The following is an 18,902-nucleotide window of genomic DNA, read 5'->3' as shown; positions in this document are numbered from 1 at the left end:
AGCACAAGGTTGTATGTGCTGATGAAACAGCTCGGTATATTGATTGTGGTGTGGGCTGTAAAATTTACACATGTGATAAAATGGCATAGGGCTATACATGTACATTCACCACTGTCAACTTACTGGGTTGGCTATTGTACTATAGTTAACAAGGTGTAACCATGGAGGGAAACTGGGTGAAAGGTATAGGGGACTTTTCTGTACTATTTTTTGCAACTTCCTGTAAATCTTTCATCAGAATAAGGATGTGAAGAAAATTATATGTTGTCTTATTACTTGAGAATGACGGTTCTTGCCCATGGTCAGTGGGCTGTGTGTTTGACTTGAGTGACCAAAAGTAATGGTGAATTTTCTGTCTTAATGACCATCGCACCCCTAGTCTCTCCTTTCAGTATTTCTCCTCTTAGTTAGTTTGGACTGTGCTTTCCGTAATTTCAGTAACACTCCTGTTACTAGCCTAAATTCTGTTTATCAGTTCCAGTGCCCTCATCTGATAAAGCTCTTCTCTCATCGGAGCATACAATGCAGTTATAGGGAGAGCCAAACAATTGGGCAAATTATTCCACTACATAATGGGGGGAAGGCAGCCATCAGATGATTACCTCCTCATCTTCTTGCTATCAAACACAGAAGCCTAACTATGACTGCAGACATTCCATATCTAGTATATAGCAGCATTTTCATTCCTCCTTTCTAACGCCAGTTGCTCCACCTGTGCCCTGGATGTCATCCCCATCTTCCCTTTTCAGCTCACTTGTTGATCACCCCTACTTTCTCTTATATACTTAATCTGCTCTGTGATTTTTCACACTCTATGCTTAAACATATTTAGGACTCGTCCAGGACAAAATACAGACCTTCCTTCAAGCTCATAGCCACCTCCAGGTGGTGCACTTACAGTCTTTCCCCCTCGTAGACACACTTCTCAAAAGAGCTGTCTGTTTTCCAGCCCTCTGTTTCCTTACTTTCATCCTGGAGTTCACCAGCACAAATCTCACTTGTGTTATCAAGGACTGCCATGGAAACTAAACCTAATGAATGGTTTCCAGGCCTTTTTATACGTGACCTCTCAACTGCATTCAAATAGTTGGCCACCCCTTGGTTCTTGAAACACTCATGTGCCTTTATTTCCATGACACGACCCCGTCCTGGTTTTCCTACTCTATGTCTGGTGTGTTCTTCTGTCAATCCCAGATGCTATTCTGTTTTTACTCTACATTTGCTTCTTAGGTGATTTCATCTATTCTCATGGCTTCAAATATGCAAATAACTCATGAATTTATGTCTTCCGCCAGATTTTTCCTTTGAGCTCCAAACTTGTATGTCCAACTTCCTGCTTTAAATTTCTACTTGACTCTCTGCAGAGTTAAGACTAAATTCATGCTTTTAATCCTTCCAGTCCATGTCCATTCTGATCCTGTTTAGTGTGTCCTGTGGCAGTGAAGGTTATACCAGCTCTTTAGCTGCACAAGCCGGAAATGTGTGACTCTTAACATTTCCATCTTCCTCCCCACGCATCCAATCCATCACCAATCCATCACCGTCTACATATTTTACTTCCTGAGTATCTGTCCATTCCATCTACACTCTCACTACTCTCAAGTTCATATTTCCAGGGCCGCTTGCTCGGGTGCCTGTGGTGGCTCCAAAGTAGTCTTTTTGCTTTCGCTCTACTCCTGCCTCAGTTCACTCTTCCTAGAGCAGCCTGGAGGGCTTTCTGTAAGATGTAAATCAGATCCTTTCAATCTCCCACTTAACAGCATTTCAGAGGCTTCCTGTAACTCTTCTGGTCAAGATCAAATTACAGGACACCACCCTCCTACTCTGCTCCCTTATCTCCTGCTTCATCTTAAACCTCGCCCCTGTTTGCCCTATACTCCCGATACTGGTCTGGTTTCACTGTCTCAAACATGTCATGTTTTCTTCCCCTGCACCATCTCCAACATGCTGTTTCCTCAGCTGAGAAGAAGTGATAACACAATCTTCAATTTACACAATCCTCATAACTGGTAGTTACGTCTTTTCAGATGCTTAGACCAAACACCTTGTAGTCATCATTTTTTCCTCTTTTACTATACATTTCAAATATCAGTAAGGTCATACTAGCCCGTTCTTCATCTTTTTTTTTTTTTTTTTTTTTTTAGCTGAGCCATCCTGCCACCTGTTGGCAGCTCAGCTGCAGCTCAGCTCGGGCTGGACTCGAACCACTGTTGCTCAGAGCTCAAACCCTTGAGCGAGCTCTTAACCAACTGAGCCACTCGGCCAGCCGCTCTTTAAAGTATACCCGGAATCTGATCATTTCCCAACATCTCCAGAACTGCCACCTGATACAAACCACTGTCTGTCACCAAGGTGACTGCAGTGGCTTCTAACTGGTCTTACTCCTGTACCTTCACCCCACCTTCATTCTCAACGTAACCGCTAGAGCAACACATTTAAAATGTCAGTCATATCATGTCATTCTCCCATTCAGAACTTGTCAATATCTTCACAACTCACTAAGAGTTCAAGTGCAGAGGTCTTCTAATAGCCTCTAAGCGCCTCTGCTACCTGGCTTCCTGTTATCCTCTAACTTCACCTCTGCTGTTCCCTCATCACACCCTTCTGCCCACACTGGCTCCCACGTTCTTCCTAGAGTGAGTCAGGTGTCTTGGAGGTGGTTGTTTTCGCTGCTGAAGCACTTTGCCCAGATACCCGTATGATCCATTCTTTCACCTCCTTCAGGACTTTTCTTTTCTTTTCTTTTTAAAGATTTTTATTGGGGAATTGGGGGAAGGGGAATAGACAAGTTGCTGTCCTTTTGTTCTTCAGTCTAGTTGTGGAGGACGTTGCTTCACTGGCCCAAGTTGGCACCATCATTGTGCTCTTCCCGGGCGAAGCAGATCAGTCGTCGGCTTCTGGACCGCCGCTCACAGCGGCTGCTGGCCGCTCACGCTGGCTGCTGGCTACTCACGGTAGCCCATGGCAACCCACTGCCACAGAGGCTGCCGCCTATGCCGTCGCCAGTGACTCAAGGCAGCCCAGCTCCAGGTTGAGCTGTTGTTCAGCATCTTAGCTGTAGAGGGCAGTGTCACTGGCCCTCATATGTGGGATCCGAACTGAGGCCCTCTGGCGTCCCAAGCCAGCTCTTAACCAACGCGCCACTCGGCCGGCCCCAGGTCTTTCCTTAATATTAACTCGAAGCTTTTTCTTTCCCTTCTTTATTCTTTTTTCACAGAGCTTATCCTGTGCTGTAATAACTTTTAGGTTTTACTTGTTATCTGCCCTGCAGTAACAGTTGTAAGAGCAGGGCTCACTGTCATAGTGTGTGCATTGCTGTATCTTTAGTACCATAAACAGTACCTGAACCGACTAAGCACTGAATAAATATTAGGTGAATGAATGATATGTCTAATGGGAATTTTCCAGTGATTTGTCTTGGTCCCTCTTGGCTTCTCCCTAGGATAATCTGACTTATTTGCTAGGTTTTCTTTATCACCTGTATGCTGAAGGGACACACATGTTCATCTCCAGCCCAGATTGCTTTGTCCTGAGCTCCTTAGCTGCTTACCTATCTGTTGCATGGACATGTCCACCCAATATCCCATTTATCTCTAATCAGCGTGCTCCAAGTTCAACACACCCCCTGCTACTTTCATCTCTCTTACTCCCACTTTCTGCTTCTACAATGCTCTCTCACAGAGAATGGCGTCATCATTGATCTCATTACCAAACTAAGCCAGAATCCCTCTTCTTCAACCTCCACTCACCTGGAATCAGTCAGCAAACCCTATTTGTCCAAACCTTTCTACTGCCAGCATCTTCGTTCATAATGGCACCATCTCTAACCTGGATTCCTCAGACAGCATCCTCCCCTTCTCTCTGCCGGCATTCTCACACCCCTCCAGCCCCTACTCCTCATTTCAGCCAGGTTGGCCTTTTTAAAGGCCAGACCTGTTCATCACTGTGCCAAGTCATACCCTTCCCTGAGTCCCGTTGCTCTCAGGACCACTCTCAAACTTGACTACCTGGTTTATAAGGCCGTTTTTGTGGTCCGCCCCTTGAACATCTCTCATTCCCTCTAGCCTCCAGCACAGGGAGGCCAAATGCCATTCCTCCCGTCCTACCCACCATGCTGTCTTATTCCTGAGCCTGTAAACATGCTAGTTTCTTGGCATAATACCTTTTCTTTCTCAAGCTTTGATCTCTCCCAATTTATTTTACCTTGAAAACTTCTACTTATTTTTTGGACTCAATTTATTTCAAGTCCTCTAGGAAAAAAGAATCCACTGATCCTCTGAAATGGGTATCTGTCTCTTTCAAGAACCCCACAAGCAGGCCGGCTGAGTGGCTCGTTGGTTAAGAGTTGGCTTGGGAGCGCGAGTTCTGAGCAGCAGGGCTGCCAGTTCAGATCTCACATGGGCCAGTGATGCTGCGCCCTCTACAGCTAAGATGGTGAACAACAGCTCGACCTGGAGCTGGGCTGCGTGAGTCACTGGCGATGGCATAGGCTGCAGTGGGGCTGCAGTGGGCTGCTGTAAGCTACCGTGAGTAGCTGGCAGCCAGTGTGAGTGGCCGGCAGCTGGTGTGAGCCGCCATGAGCGGCCGTCCAGTGGCCGGCGAACGATCTGCCTCAGCTGGGAAAAGCGCAATGATCACAATACCAACATGGGCCAGTGAAGCGACGTCCTCCACAACTAGAATGAAGAACCAAAGGACAGCAACTTGTTTGTTCCTCTTCCCTGATTCTCCAATGCTGTTCCCTCCCCCAACTCCCCAATAAAATCTTTTAAAAAAAACAAGAACCCACAAGCATCCTGTGATAGCAGATTTTAATATACAGTAATACCTTGGTTTGCGAGCATAATTCGTTCTGGAAACAAACCACTTGTAGTACAAGACATTGCTCGTTTACCACATTAAAATGTATGAGAAATGTTTGCTCATCTTGCAGAACACTCGCAAAACAAGTTACTTCAAGGTTTTACTGTATTTATAGTCTCTCTGTTGTCAGCACCTAGTGTTCAGTCTGGCAATTAAGCGTTTGATGAATATTTGTTGCATAAATTTGAAATTATAAACAATATATTTTCATTGTAAAAAAGAAATAAGCAAGATGACTATTCAGATCCTGAAAATCATCGTCTGATCACTTGAGGGTTAATTCTGTCTCTGCCTCTAACTGGCTGTGCAATCTGATAATATTAAATTCATCTGAAACCTGCTTACTCAGATGTGAAATAAGAGATAGGAAATAGGTTCCCGTGAGATTAAAAAAAAAAATCAGGATCAGATGTGGGTCAATTTAAAATATTAAAGACATTGGCAATCACAATTGGTTAATTTCCTAACTCTTATAAAGTGATGTTTAGCACCAGAATAATCCATAATAAATATTTGTATAATTAACAGGTTAGTATTGGGTTGTCGGAAAAGTCATGATGTATTTTTTCTGTTTTTCATCGCAAAAATGCATCATGACTTTTCCTACAACCCAATATTTTTGATTATACATTTTTGCAATACATATCAATTCATCAGTCAGTACGATGAACAAAATACACAATAGTCTTCAATTATTACAGCACTATGGAAGAAATTGAAATATACAATGCTTTTAAAATTCCTAAGTCTTAATAACATATGACACCTTAAAATGCAAGCGGCTATTTCTATTATTCATATATAATACATGTACAAGGATCTCTGGTTAAGAGACTTAAATGGAGGGTATCCATGCAGTGGTGAACATTAATTTTTAGAGAAAAAAGAGGCACGGCTTTGACATTCAGGTATTTTGCATACTCTGTGCTGAAACCTGGCTGACATCCATGTTTAATGCATATCTTGGAAAGGGTTGGCCTCTTAAATCAAGACAGAGCTTACCTGCCAAGTCCTGGCATGTTAAATGGATCACTATAATGTCACAGTCTCGGGGGTACACTCCAGGAAGGAAGATTGGTATCAAATGTTTATGTCATCTGTAAAGCTAAAGTAAGCACAGCGAATTGACAGTATGTTGTAAAAGGAGAAATACAAAGATTTTTATCGCCGTCTTGCTTGGAATGTGACTGGAATTTTCTAGACTAACTCCTGTCAACATTAGTCATATATCTGGTTTGCTCCTCTTTTCAATGAAAACCCCAGAAAGAGAACTATACATAAATATATACCACTTTTAAAGTGTTACAATTACAGCAGCTGTTTTTAAGTCCAAAGATATGACATCGTAAGCAGTCATTGAATAAACATAACCTACTTTGAGGTGTGAGAGCACACTGAAATGCTTTATTGCAGCTTCTAATGGCATCTTAAAGGAAAATCTCAAAACCATGCACATTGGAGGCCTTGTTCCAACTCCTCAGAATTGTTCAGAGCAGGACTCAGAAGCCACATGTGAAAACTGTTTGAAATGTTCAATTCCGAAGGCTCATTTAACTGTCTGTCTTCTCTTTGCAAAGTGATAGCCAGTTCCCTGCCTCTGGCTGTTATTTGGTATTTATAGAACCCCAGCAGCATACGTGGAACTTAACTGAAGACATAGCAAAGATCAGTGTCAGAGACTGTAAACTATTTTCCATTCTATTTATATGAGCTTAATAAACAGTAAAGGGCCTGACTGGTGTCAAGCCAATAGAGTAGTAATGTAGCATGGAAATTGCTCTGAAGTTTCAGATTTGGATTATCCTACTACTGGTGTTACCAAATACTACAGCTCCTTTTTGGATGCTTAGAAATAGAAACGGCACTTGAGAAATATGTTGGCATTCTTTGACAGAGCCTAATAGGCAAGTGTTTTAACTCTAACCATCCTACCATATTGTTTCATGCAACACTGAAGGAGACGGTCGGCCATTCAAGAATTCTTTACCTAGGACAGTGGTCCTCAACCTCGATATCCTATGTACTGACATGCTTTTTGACTAAGCAGTAAAGGGGGTTGAGTCCTAGCCAGGACTACAGTGACTGTGCATACCAATGGATGTTCTCATGGGGTTGTATTGCATTTCTAAACATCCTTGTAATGGAAAATCTTCTGAGAATTGCTCATCTTGTAAGTTCTTCTTTCTCCTTTTTGTAACTTTTCAATGAGAACATGCTAAATGCATAGGATTGAAAATTAGTGTATTGGAATTTAAAAGTGAGATATAATAACCCTGCAGTATTATCTGCTCAAGTATTACATTATCCAATTCACATCAAATTATATTTTTTACTCGTCAAATGTTCTGAAAAATAAAGCTTGAGATAAAACTATGTATGGAGTCACTTATGTTTCGTTTTTTATTCACTCTGTATATAGAAAAACCGTGTGCCTTGTTTTGCTCCCCTGTTGGAAAAGAACAGCCTATTCTTCTGTCAGAAAAAGTGATGGATGGAACGTCTTGTGGCTATCAGGGATTGGATATCTGTGCAAATGGCAGGTGTCAGGTAAGACATTCTAAAAGGGAGAGTGTGTATGTTGAGGGAGGAGGAGGACCAACGAGCAGCCGCACAGTATGGTGGAAAGCTCTGCACCAAGATTCAAAAGACGAGGATGTATTCCTGACTCAACTGTGACCTTGACCAAGCCTGATCTGCTTTGTATAATATAGGGTTTGGACTAGCTAATCTATAATACCCATTACTATCTGAAAGAATATGAGATTTGAATTCCGTCATATACCTATTATTACAGGTCTAAAATTGTGACACTTCAGGCCTTTTATGTCAAAACATTCCGGACCCAAAATACAACCACTCCAGCTCTCCATGTCTTGGATCTAAGACTGAGCCATGGGGTAAAAAACTATAAAATCAGTCCTATTGCTCACTTCATCTTAAAGCATTTTCAACATACTTGAATCAACTGATTTTTAAATGTATATTCAGCTGTCTTCTAGTTCTTAACCCTTTCATTTCCTTTTCCCTTCCTTTTAAGAAATAGTCTCCATCTACTATGTGTATTTGTGTGCGCTTCTAAATTTGTTATTAGAAAGGTAGAAATTCTGTTAACGTAAGGATGAAGAGCATAGTGGAAAGATCAAAGCCTAGAACTTAGAAGTTATTATACTAGTTATGGCTCTGCCACTATCTCAGGTTGGCTTTCCTGGAAGCTTAATATTCGGGAAGTTTAATGCCAAGTGTTTCCAAGATCAACATTGGTGTGGGGAGGGGAAGGAGGCAGGATTGGGCACGGGGAAATTGGGCTGTAGTGAAGTCACAAGACCTCAGCTGACCCTCTGAGGAGCATGGAAACTTGAATGGCTCTTCAGAGTTGTCCATATTTGGGGTGAGAGAAACAGCCCTTTTTACCTCCAGCATCTATTAGTATTTGGATGAAAGCTGCCCCGGGAAGGAGATAGGACCTTAGGAAAGGCACTTTTCTTCAGGCTAGGCAATTTCTGAAAAGGGCTGATGGCTGAGAGCCATCAGCTGGTAAACTTCGCAGGCGTGGGAGGGAAATAAATCATTTAGTTAGGAAAGAGTATTTGAGTGGAGGGAGCAACACTGAATCCATGACAGCTACTAGGAAATTGTGTTCCTGGGAAAATCACTTAAAATATGTTTGCAGACATTAACTAATCTGTAAAATGAAGCTATTGGACTAATGGTCATTGACCTTTTTGTGTAATACACTCCTTAGAGAATTTGATGAAAAGTTTGCTTTTTTTTCCTCCTCAGAAAAATGCACACCTGAAAACACACACACACACACACACACACACACACACACACAAACCGAGATTTGAAAACAATTGTGACTGGATGAATGGATCATTCTGTAGTCCATAGAAGTCTATGGACTTCTGGGTAAAAACTTGAAAACAACATGAAGCTTCAATGTTTCACCAGCTCTAAAGTTCTATATATTTCCTAGCATGCTATAGAGTTTAAAGCATAGAATCATGTAATACCATTGGCAGAAGAAACAGTCTTATAATTACATATTAATTTCCTTTATTCTTTAACAGAATATGGCAGTAACCTGAAATGTAGTTTTCATTTGTTAAAAAAAAAAAAAAAAGCATTGCAGGTATTGACCTCCACATTTTTTTTCTTTTCAGAACTAGATGATGTGCAATTAAAGCTTTTAACTTTATTTTGTCATTTTATGTAAATCTGTCAGATTAATGTATGTCTTAAGTTAATTTATTTTTCAAAAATAATTATTTTTCCAACTATATATGCCACATACAATAGACTAAATTGCTATGCTTTCATTTAGTGGTATTGTGTAAGCCAGATCCCTAGCTAGACATTAAAATTACAGCAACAACAAAAAATTATGCATAAGTGCTATGCGAATCTGATTATTATAATTAAAGTTCTGTGAAATGGATTGTGACTTCTGAGAACATTGGAATACTTCAAGATTCTGGCTTTTTAACTAAAATGCTTTATTCAGCCTTTCCATATAATTAAAAACATGCTTCTTTTAGGTTCTGACAACCTTCTATAGATTGGGTTTGGCTTGAGTGTTTTGTTTTATCACAAAGCACATAGCACTGAAGTTGAATGTACAATTCTAAACTCGGTGAATGGACTAAGAAGGGTGGTTGAAAATAGACATCTTTCTCCTGGTGACCCAGTTTGGCTCTGTGATGTTTTCATCATGAAAAGATGGAGAGAGCTCTACTCTGTATTATCACATTATTCTCCCATCTCTATCATGCCAGTGCTACCTCAGGTACCCGCCACCAGTTAAACGAAGTCGTCCATCTTCAACTTTTGGAGTTAACGTGAGCATATTTTGATCAGTGGATATTTGAGACTATCAATTACAAAATACAAATGCTTTGATTCTTATATTAAAAATATATGATCATGGAGCCATGGCAGTATGTCTGTCCCTGACTTTTATTTTAGATTTGCAGACTTGTAATATCCCAGTTACAAGGGTTAGAAAACCTGAGACACTGCTACGTACTAATTTATGTAATCATCTAGCTACCATTTATTGGCTTTATTGTATCTGCCAAGAAACAAACTGGATGCTAGGGAGAGAACAAAACAAGGTGCCTTTATTACTTCAAAACTACTTGAGGCTCCACTCTAAATTTTTTCTTCATTTGAACATGAAGGAGACATTTTATTTTCTCCACCCCAGGACTTTCAGGTCTTTTCATGGCTCCTGCTTAGTGAACTCTTCCCATATCTTTGTTGTACTTTGAGGGTTTCCTGTGGTGGCCACCTCTTTCACTCAGAGATATTCTCTTTAATTCTCCCCAAATAAGCTTTGGTTTGCTGATCAGAGTTCTCCACTAATGCATTGCTTTATCTGTCTTGATACTGATATACCCACCTTGACAAAAGGAAAAGATGCGATATTATGTAGGTTTCCTGTGATTTTTGTTCTCTCAGGATATTTATCCAGCATCTGCATTCTATCATCGCCTGCTTCCTGCATCACAACACCAACACCCACAGCAAAAGACCCTGGCTTTTTTCTGTTTTATTTAATAATTTAAAAATTCCTCTAAAATAGTTTAACTTGTTATAAGTGGATATATTATCAGCCTCTCTTGCAGCTCCTTCTATTTAGAGGTAATTGTGTAATTCTACCATTTATTTCTGACAATATTGACATATTAAATTCTGCTCTTTGAGTATGCACAGCTTGGCAAAATATGATCATATTTACTGAACATCGGTGGGAGACTAACATTATTCACTAGGAAAGAGTCAATGATTTAATCTTAGAAGATTTTTACTAACATAATTCTTCTGGGAGCATATAAAAATTAATTTCCCCACTGTTTATATTTTCTTATAGCAGCCATGGGTTGTGAGCAGTTCTTACTCACATTTGTGTCCTGGATGCCAAAGAAGACGGGCATAGAAGTTTATTCGTGATCTGCAGTGAAAATAAACGTTTATGTTTGGCTTTCACAAAGTTAACATTTAATATTCAGCATTGGCTTTGCAAGCACTTTAGAAGTGAAGCCATCCATATAATGACTATGTTATCTCTTTTATGTCGAGTAGAATGAATTAGATTATTTGTGTTATATTTAATAGAAATGTGATTTCCTTTGGGACTTGTGTAAATTGCATTTGTCTCAATATTTCTCCAAATTGCTTTCGTATATCATTTAATTTTAATATAAGAAAAATAACTCTCATCACTATCGTGCTACTTGATCACTTGACAGATAATATTATTTGACATGAGCTTGCTGTATTGGTTGGCACCAGAGAATATGACATTTTACTAGTTTGTCAATTAAATATGTCTAGTTTGTAGAGACTAGCTTTGTCCTAAATTAGTGGTTAAAACAGAAAAAGAAAAATCTCACTTTATGATCTATTGTTCTTTTGTTACAGAAAGTTGGCTGTGACGGTTTATTAGGGTCTCTTGCAAGAGAAGATCATTGTGGTGTATGCAATGGCAATGGAAAGTCATGCAAAATCATTAAAGGAGATTTTAATCACACTAGAGGAGCAGGTAATAATTTTTTTATATTTTTTTCAGAATTAATAATCCAAACAATCTCTGGGGACAGAGTTTACATAGAACTTGCCTTAACAAATCACGGTTCTGATTCTGTTGAAGATTTTTGTAATGGGTATTGAATGATTTGTCTTGATGATATACAATGCATGTGATATGAGCCAGAAATTCTAACAAGCCCATTTCCCAATAATGAAAATATGAAGTCATCTGTTGTGCATTTAATAAATTGTAGCAGCAAGGGAATAATCTAATTTGCATTGGCAAATGTTATCAGGTTTCTACAGACCATATTCTCCAATGCAAAGCACGATGTCTGTCTGAAAGAAGAATGATTTTTAACAGGCTGAAGCAACTATTGAGAGTAATAGTCTTCAGACTTTCAGCTTTCCATTTTCTTAATTTTTCCTTATGTTTTACTATGAAGGGAATAGATTTTTGGAAACAGAGAGTCTGTGGCAGTGTTGCATTGTGGGAACAATAACAGGAGAGACAGAAGATGGAATGATGTTCCCAGTATATGAATAGTGGCTAGTCATTCTCTATTCTTTTGTTTCCTCATCTATAAATGTTATTATTCAGGGGGTATGAGGAGGAAATGATTATGAAAGATCTATACAGTGTAAGTTTTAAAGTGATCCACAACAAAAAGTAAGATGATCTATATGAAATATAATGACCCACAAATAGGCTTTATATACAGACAATGCTTTATACTCAGATCCTCAAGCTTCCTGGGAGGAAGCAGAAATTGTGGTGTTTACATTATTGTCTTACCTGGACATCTACCTGTGGAACTTAGTATTTGTGATTGTATTTTCATCATCTTTAGTGTGCTTATATTCCATACATCAACTTTTTACTCTTTGAAATTCCTTTCTTATTCAAAGACCAAAAAACCTGAGACTAAACTATGTATTAGTTTAAATACAAAGGACAAGCCATTTATGTTTGAATAATCAAGAAAACAGTTCATTCTAGACAAAAGAGTCCTTCAGAAAAGAAAATTAGACACAGCTCTCTAAAGTTGAATATAACCTTTTGCTAGGCCCCAGCAGAATAAAAGAGAAGTAAGCTTGAAAATTTTGAAGCCTAAAAGTAACTAAGGCCCAGGGTAAATTGCAGATCAAAATCTCAGTCTCCAAAGCTATGAAAAAGGTGACAGGTCCTACAAGTCAAAATCTGCCAGAACTCATTGAGAAAAGTCATACATAACTATAATAGGCTCCCAGACTTTCAACTAAGAAGTGTAATTATAATGCAATTATAGTGCAATTTGCAGCCTGATTGTGATGGGAAAAGTATTTATAATGCATAAGTTCAAATAAATACTGAAAGACTAAAGATTGAAAGATGCTAGAATTTTCAAAGCGTGTTCTTGCCTAGTTATTTAATATGCATGGAGACAGTTCACCGAAGAATACTGGTGCATATTCAGCACTGATATCTTTATTTAATTGTAATAACACTTGATTTTTCTACCAAGCATAGAAAATAGAAATAACCAGTTAACACTCCAACGATGCTGTCATTCCGTTTGTTATGCGGATATATTTTTCCCCCCAGATTCCTACTCAAACCTCCTCTGTTTTCATTGCACCTTAATTTCTACTTGTGTTCATTTGTTTGTTTGCTATAGGTAAGCTATATTAATAGCAACTGATATTTGGAAAATGTCTGCAATGCCTAAGATATAGGGAGTATCAGAGACTAACAATATTACTTTCTTCCTTAAAGTCTATGCTAGTTTCACATTGCTCACAGGGGAAAGACAAGGATTTTTAACTTTGACCGTAAAAAAACATCCTATGTGATGCTGTTTCTACTTGTCTGTCTGACATTGTCTCACACCCAGGTCCCTTTCCTCTAAGCTGCAGCCACCAGATTTCTTACAGGTGCCCCAACTGTCCATGTTTCCTCCAGCACCTTGCATTTAAAAATACGGTTCTGGGGCCGACTGAGTGGCTCAGTTGGTTAAGCGGTCGCTCAAGAGTGCAAGCTCTGAGCAACAGGGTTGCTGGTTTGATTCCCACCTGGGCCCGAGCTGAGCTGCCAAAAGGTGGCAGGATGGCCCAGCTAAAAAATAAAATAAAATAAAAATGAAAATACAGTTCTGTTATCATCCCCTTAGCTTTGCCTGGTGAATTCCTAGACATCACCTAGATCTCAGTTCATATGTCACTTATTCAGTACAGTGTTCCTGGAACAACCTCCACCTCCTATCACTAGGAACTAGTTTGGTGAGCCTTACCATGTTTGTATCCATACGGTGCAGCTTCAATCACATTTGGAGTTGAGCCTTCATTGGTCTTTATTTCCCCACCAGACTTGGAGATAAATGAGGAAAAATTCCATGGCGATTTTTGTTTAAGACCATGTTCTCAGCATAGTGTGTGATCCAGTAATATGTGTTAATTCAATGAATAATGAAACATTACATTGTTGAGAACTTTGAAAACCAAAAATCTGCTTGAGTCCTTAATTATATCATGGGTTTCACCTACTTGTGACTTTCGAAATGTTGTATTCATTTCTCTTGAGACAATTTTATCCTTATAGTTTATGGACTTCCTAGAATTTCTTGAAGGAATTGCAGCCTTACGTGGTTCAGTTGGCCATGCACGCTGTATATATATTGTATGAGTAACACATGTGCACACACAAGTGGGTGTTTTCCGTCCCTGTGCTCTATTTAGAGTTTGCTCAATCATTTCTGTTGGAGCTAGAAAATAAACTTAAGAGGGTTTTTTTTTTGGTGTTTTTGTTTTTTTGTACGTTTATCATGTTTTTCATTGTAACTTGCCTAGCCAGGGGATAATTTTTTTTAAGGAACTTTTAAAGGTAAATTGTGTATTTGGCCAGTTGTAAAACTATATAGTTATCAGTATGAGGTGTGACAATTAAGTTTGAGAACTTATCCTAGAAAAAGTGCTATATACCTCATTGCTGAATATCACTATGGTCACCTTTGAAGTACTTCCTTTGGGAAGCTATGGACTGACGCCAGCACCTAGTCCACCCTTCAAAGCAATTTTGGAACGCTTTTTCTGGAATGGCGTTAGAGCTGTCGTCATATTACCCTTGACGTCCTGAATGTCATCAAAATGTCTTCCTTTCAATATTTTCTTTATCTTTGGGTAAAGAAAGAAGTCTATGGGGGCAAGATCAGGTGAGTAAGGGAGGATGTTCCAATATAGTTATTTGTTTCCTGGCTAAAAACTCACTCACAGACAGTGCCCTGTGAGCTGGTGCATTGTCGTGATGCAAGAGCCATGAATTGGTGAGAAGTTCAGGTCGTCCAACTTTTTCAAGCAGCCTGTTCAGCACTTCCAAATAGTAAACTTGGCTAACTGCTTGTCCAGTTGGTACAAATTCATAATGAATAATCCCTTTGACATCAAAAAAGGTTAGCAACATTGTTGCAACAAGTTGGTGAACTTAATTGTCAGACCTCATATACACTAAGAAGAAGTGGGCATAAAATGTATTGTTCTTAGCATAAGAGATAATGATTCTGATTCTGTGTCAGGAACACAGCTCTTAGACTGTCTATGTGTACGTTTGCCACAGCAGTAGGAGAGTCATAGTGTCATGTATTCTATTTTACAAAGTTGTAGTAGTGGGTCATAGCTGAAAGCACGTAGTAGAATCAGACAGATCTGAGTTCAAAGCTTGGGTCATCTATTTCAATGCAGCCATGAAAAAGGTATTTTTTTACTACTTTTATTTTCTCATCTATTAAATAAGAAATGTAATATCTACCTTGGATGTCATCATTATGATTAAGTGTAATAATTTATGTAAATTATAATAGTGACTAGCACATAGCAGTTGTTCAAAATGTGGCATTTTTCTTTGTAACTACCATGAAAATGATTGTTATCAGCATTTTAAGATGGTTGATTAATAATGGGGTCTTTGGCTATAAAATAAGATAGGATGTTCCTATGTACAAAGCAAACTCATAACATGAGGATAAAATTTATGATATTGACCTCATAGGTTTTATTCCAACTTCTAAACTTGTCAGTAGCCACTCTTATATTCACTTCTTTAAAAAATGTACATTCTCAATGTGCCAAATGGCTTATTTACTGAAAAATACCTGGGCCCCTAGTCATTGGCTATCTTTCTTCAAATGTCTGCTTAATATTTTTCTTCCTCTGTTTCTTCTTTAATTAAATTCAGTTTAATTCACCTATCCTCCAAGCCATTGCAATTGAATGATAGAAAATTGCTGTACTATAACTATAAACTTAGATATAACTATTGTCCTAATGTACAATAGTTTACTGCTAACCTTACACAAGAATTTGCAGTTACTTTTCCCTATCTACTCTTCTTTTTTAACATGTCCAAACACTTTGCTGAATTCATTTGCTCAGAGATTAACAGTCACCTCTGTTTGTGATATCCGGTCACAATCTCCTTTCTCTTTGATGTCTCCACAGCTTATGACACAGTTGACCAATAACTCTTCTTGAGACATTCTAATCCATAGGACCCCATTGTTAAAATAGCCAGCTCTCGCCTTCTCAGGATGATTCCTTCTCTGTGTTCTTTCCTGACTTATTTTTAATCTCTCTGTTAAGGTCTGTCACCAAGATGGAGTCCTTGGCTTCTCCACTTTCAGTTTTCTCCAATTACTTTCATGACTTAAATGACTGTCTCTGCAAAGATGCCTCCCAATGGTACTTCAATAGCCTGACCTTGCTCTGGAGTTCCAGAGGTCTTACTGGATATTTTTTTACGGGTGCATTGCACCATTTTATGAAATACAAATTCCAAAGCTGTGTTTATTAGACATTACTACAACTTGACTTCTGCGTTCCTGTAAACAATGGCCCAATTCTCACATAATAATAATAAAACATTGTGTTCAATGTTCATTTTCCCACTTTGTATTGGTTCTCAAGTTCAGAATCTTTTTTCCTTCAGAGTGCCTTCTGGATTCTCTACCTTAGCCTCTATGGATTTTTATATTAGACTCCTGACACTGTTATCCACAACTACATTGCTGGGCATCCTGCACTTGCTGCCAGGCAAAGCCTCTCAAACCAGTATCTAATTACCAAGTTCATTGCTATACAATGTACAGTGGCTGCACATTGATAAATTCAGTGTCCAGAGCATACATTTAAACTCTCTTCAGTACAGCCATCTTCTTACATCTTCTTATTCTGTCAGAATTTTATTCTTGTGCTACTAAGGGTACCACATACTTCCTTACTTTTATTTATATACAGTGAATGTATCACACACACACACACACACACACACACACACACATCCTATCTATTCTTCAAAGACAGTTCATCTATTCACTTCTTTGTGAAGCTTTCCTTGACTATAAGAATGTTCTCTCCTCTGAATCACAGTAGTTCCGGCTGATGTCAGCGTTTCTCAAACATGAGTAATGTATATAATCACTTACAAGGGAAAAAGGGAAAATAAATCCCACTTCTGTGAGTTAAAAATAGCAGCAAACCTTGTGAGTGGTGATGTGATCAGAGAAGGGGGACAGTTTAAACATGCTTATACCCTTTAGCAGGGAGGTAACCATATCATTTTGTGTATGATCTTTTAAACATAATTTTTGAAGTTGTATTTAGCTCATATAAGGTATTTCTGCCTTGTTTTCCCAATTCGATTATAAGCTCACGGAGTACAGAGATCTTCTTACCTTAGGCTGTAAGCATTTGTTTCCATTTCCATTGCTGTCTCTTCGTTCATGTAACAGAATGATCATGTTTGTATGGCTTGGTATTAGTAAAAATGGTTAAATTGAATAAGCAGTGTTCACTAATGGAAATTATGATTGGAAAAGCACATGCCTCTAATTCCAGACACTGCCACCAGGTGGGGCATATGCTACCTTTTGGTATACACCGAATCTTTGCAACCGTTTGAGGAATTGGAATAATCAATAGCAGACAACTCCGGGATTAGCTGTTATGCCTTTTTAAAAGTAATTTTGAAATTAGGCTCTTATCAGATATATGGACCTACACAGATATACTAAGAAGAATATTAAATATTATTTCAATATAATTTTAAAGTGTAACTATTCAGCCAAAAGTAGGCATCTACTCTATACTATGCATTACATTTCTAGACCTCTGCTGAAAAACCTTTCCTGAGCAACAATGAATTGCGTCTTGCTTCTAGCTGTCTGACACCGTCCTGGGTGACACTAGATTGCTTTGGATGGCCTTACACTTAGGTGTCTCCAGCCTGTTTCAAAACCCCTGGTTAGTCTCCTCCGGGGGGCTTGGCCTCTCCCGTCCTACGTTCAACTATTACGGGGACCAGATCCCTTCTGGCAGTTTCTCTCCAGCTGCATGTCCTTCTTCCCCACACTTTCTAACTTAAAAAAGTCCCATGAGCAAAATCTGAAGTTATTTGCTCTGGTCCAAAATCCACTGTGTTTCTAACCAGCTGGCCCATTGTGCTTTTTCTTGACTCACAATTCAGAAGACACCAGTGAGCCTTTCACATAACATGCAGTTACCGGTTTGCCCTTGATAGTGCTGCAGACTTAACCTCTTTCCAGGAAACTTCTCCGCTTGAAATGATGACAGCTTTTGTACACAGAATTTTTTTCCCTTGGTATTGAAATATCATAGCAACAACCGAAGCCAAAAAGAAGAAAGGGCAAGTGAATTAAGAAAGGAGATGGTCTAAGCACTCAAGGTTTATTTTGTATTTTATTGACTCTTACAGGTTATGTGGAAGTGCTGGTGATACCTCCTGGAGCGAGAAGAATCAAAGTTGTGGAGGAAAAGCCAGCGCATAGCTATTTAGGTAACTAACCTGTGGTACAGAAACAGAGCCTGTCCAACCGTGAGCCCGGCTCCCTGCCCTGACACTTCAGGTGATGATGAGGAGGCCATCCTGTTTCTGGTTATATGTTTGAATTTCCCAGGAAGCACCTCTTGTTGTATCAAGTAGAAATTTCTTTCCTTCTCTCCCAGGGACTTCCCAGGAGCAAAAGCAATCTGGCCGTCTGTGTGTTTTTTGGGGGTATAAATTGCTTCCACATGTTAGTACATGTTAAAAACAAAACAAAACACTCATTGGAGGATTTGGGTATGTTTTATTTCATATCTATTCATTTATATAAAGTACATTTTATAAATATATTTATATTATATATACTCACATAATTATACATGTTTATATTTATTGCATATGTAAATGCATAGACATAGGTGTGTGTACATAAAATGATTGCTTTAGAATTAGGAAATCTTGTGGGATTCTTAAAAAAGTTTCTACACACTAAAAGGACTTAATCTTTTCATGGGAAGCAATGCTCTCTCTTGCCTCACTTCAGGCATACTCCTATGAAGAGAATATTAAAAATTTTTAATTATTGCTATGGAAGGAATGATATCAGCTATTTTAATTAGGCCAATTAATGATTTTTTAATATATGAAAGAAAATACTAAGTTGTCAAAATACATAGTGCTTTGTCCATTAAAATTT

At 38.8% G+C, this 18,902-nt stretch overlaps 1 protein-coding gene across 1 annotated transcript in view; it reads left to right on the top strand.

The window, feature by feature from the left end:
- The window catches only part of ADAMTS19 (ADAM metallopeptidase with thrombospondin type 1 motif 19), a 92,463-nt gene that overhangs the window by 7,794 nt on the left and 65,767 nt on the right, over nucleotides 1–18,902 (top strand). The window contains exons 4-6 of the mRNA XM_019630777.1: nucleotides 7,283–7,410; nucleotides 11,287–11,407; nucleotides 18,137–18,217. Coding sequence (XP_019486322.1) covers nucleotides 7,283–7,410; nucleotides 11,287–11,407; nucleotides 18,137–18,217 — 330 coding nt within the window. The remainder of the gene's footprint in view (nucleotides 1–7,282; nucleotides 7,411–11,286; nucleotides 11,408–18,136; nucleotides 18,218–18,902) is intronic.

This window comes from Hipposideros armiger, unplaced genomic scaffold, assembly GCF_001890085.2.
Source record: "Hipposideros armiger isolate ML-2016 unplaced genomic scaffold, ASM189008v1 scaffold_943, whole genome shotgun sequence".
Lineage (NCBI taxonomy): Eukaryota > Metazoa > Chordata > Mammalia > Chiroptera > Hipposideridae > Hipposideros > Hipposideros armiger.
Note: the sequence above shows the minus strand (reverse complement) of the source record. Positions and strands in the feature narration are given on the sequence as shown.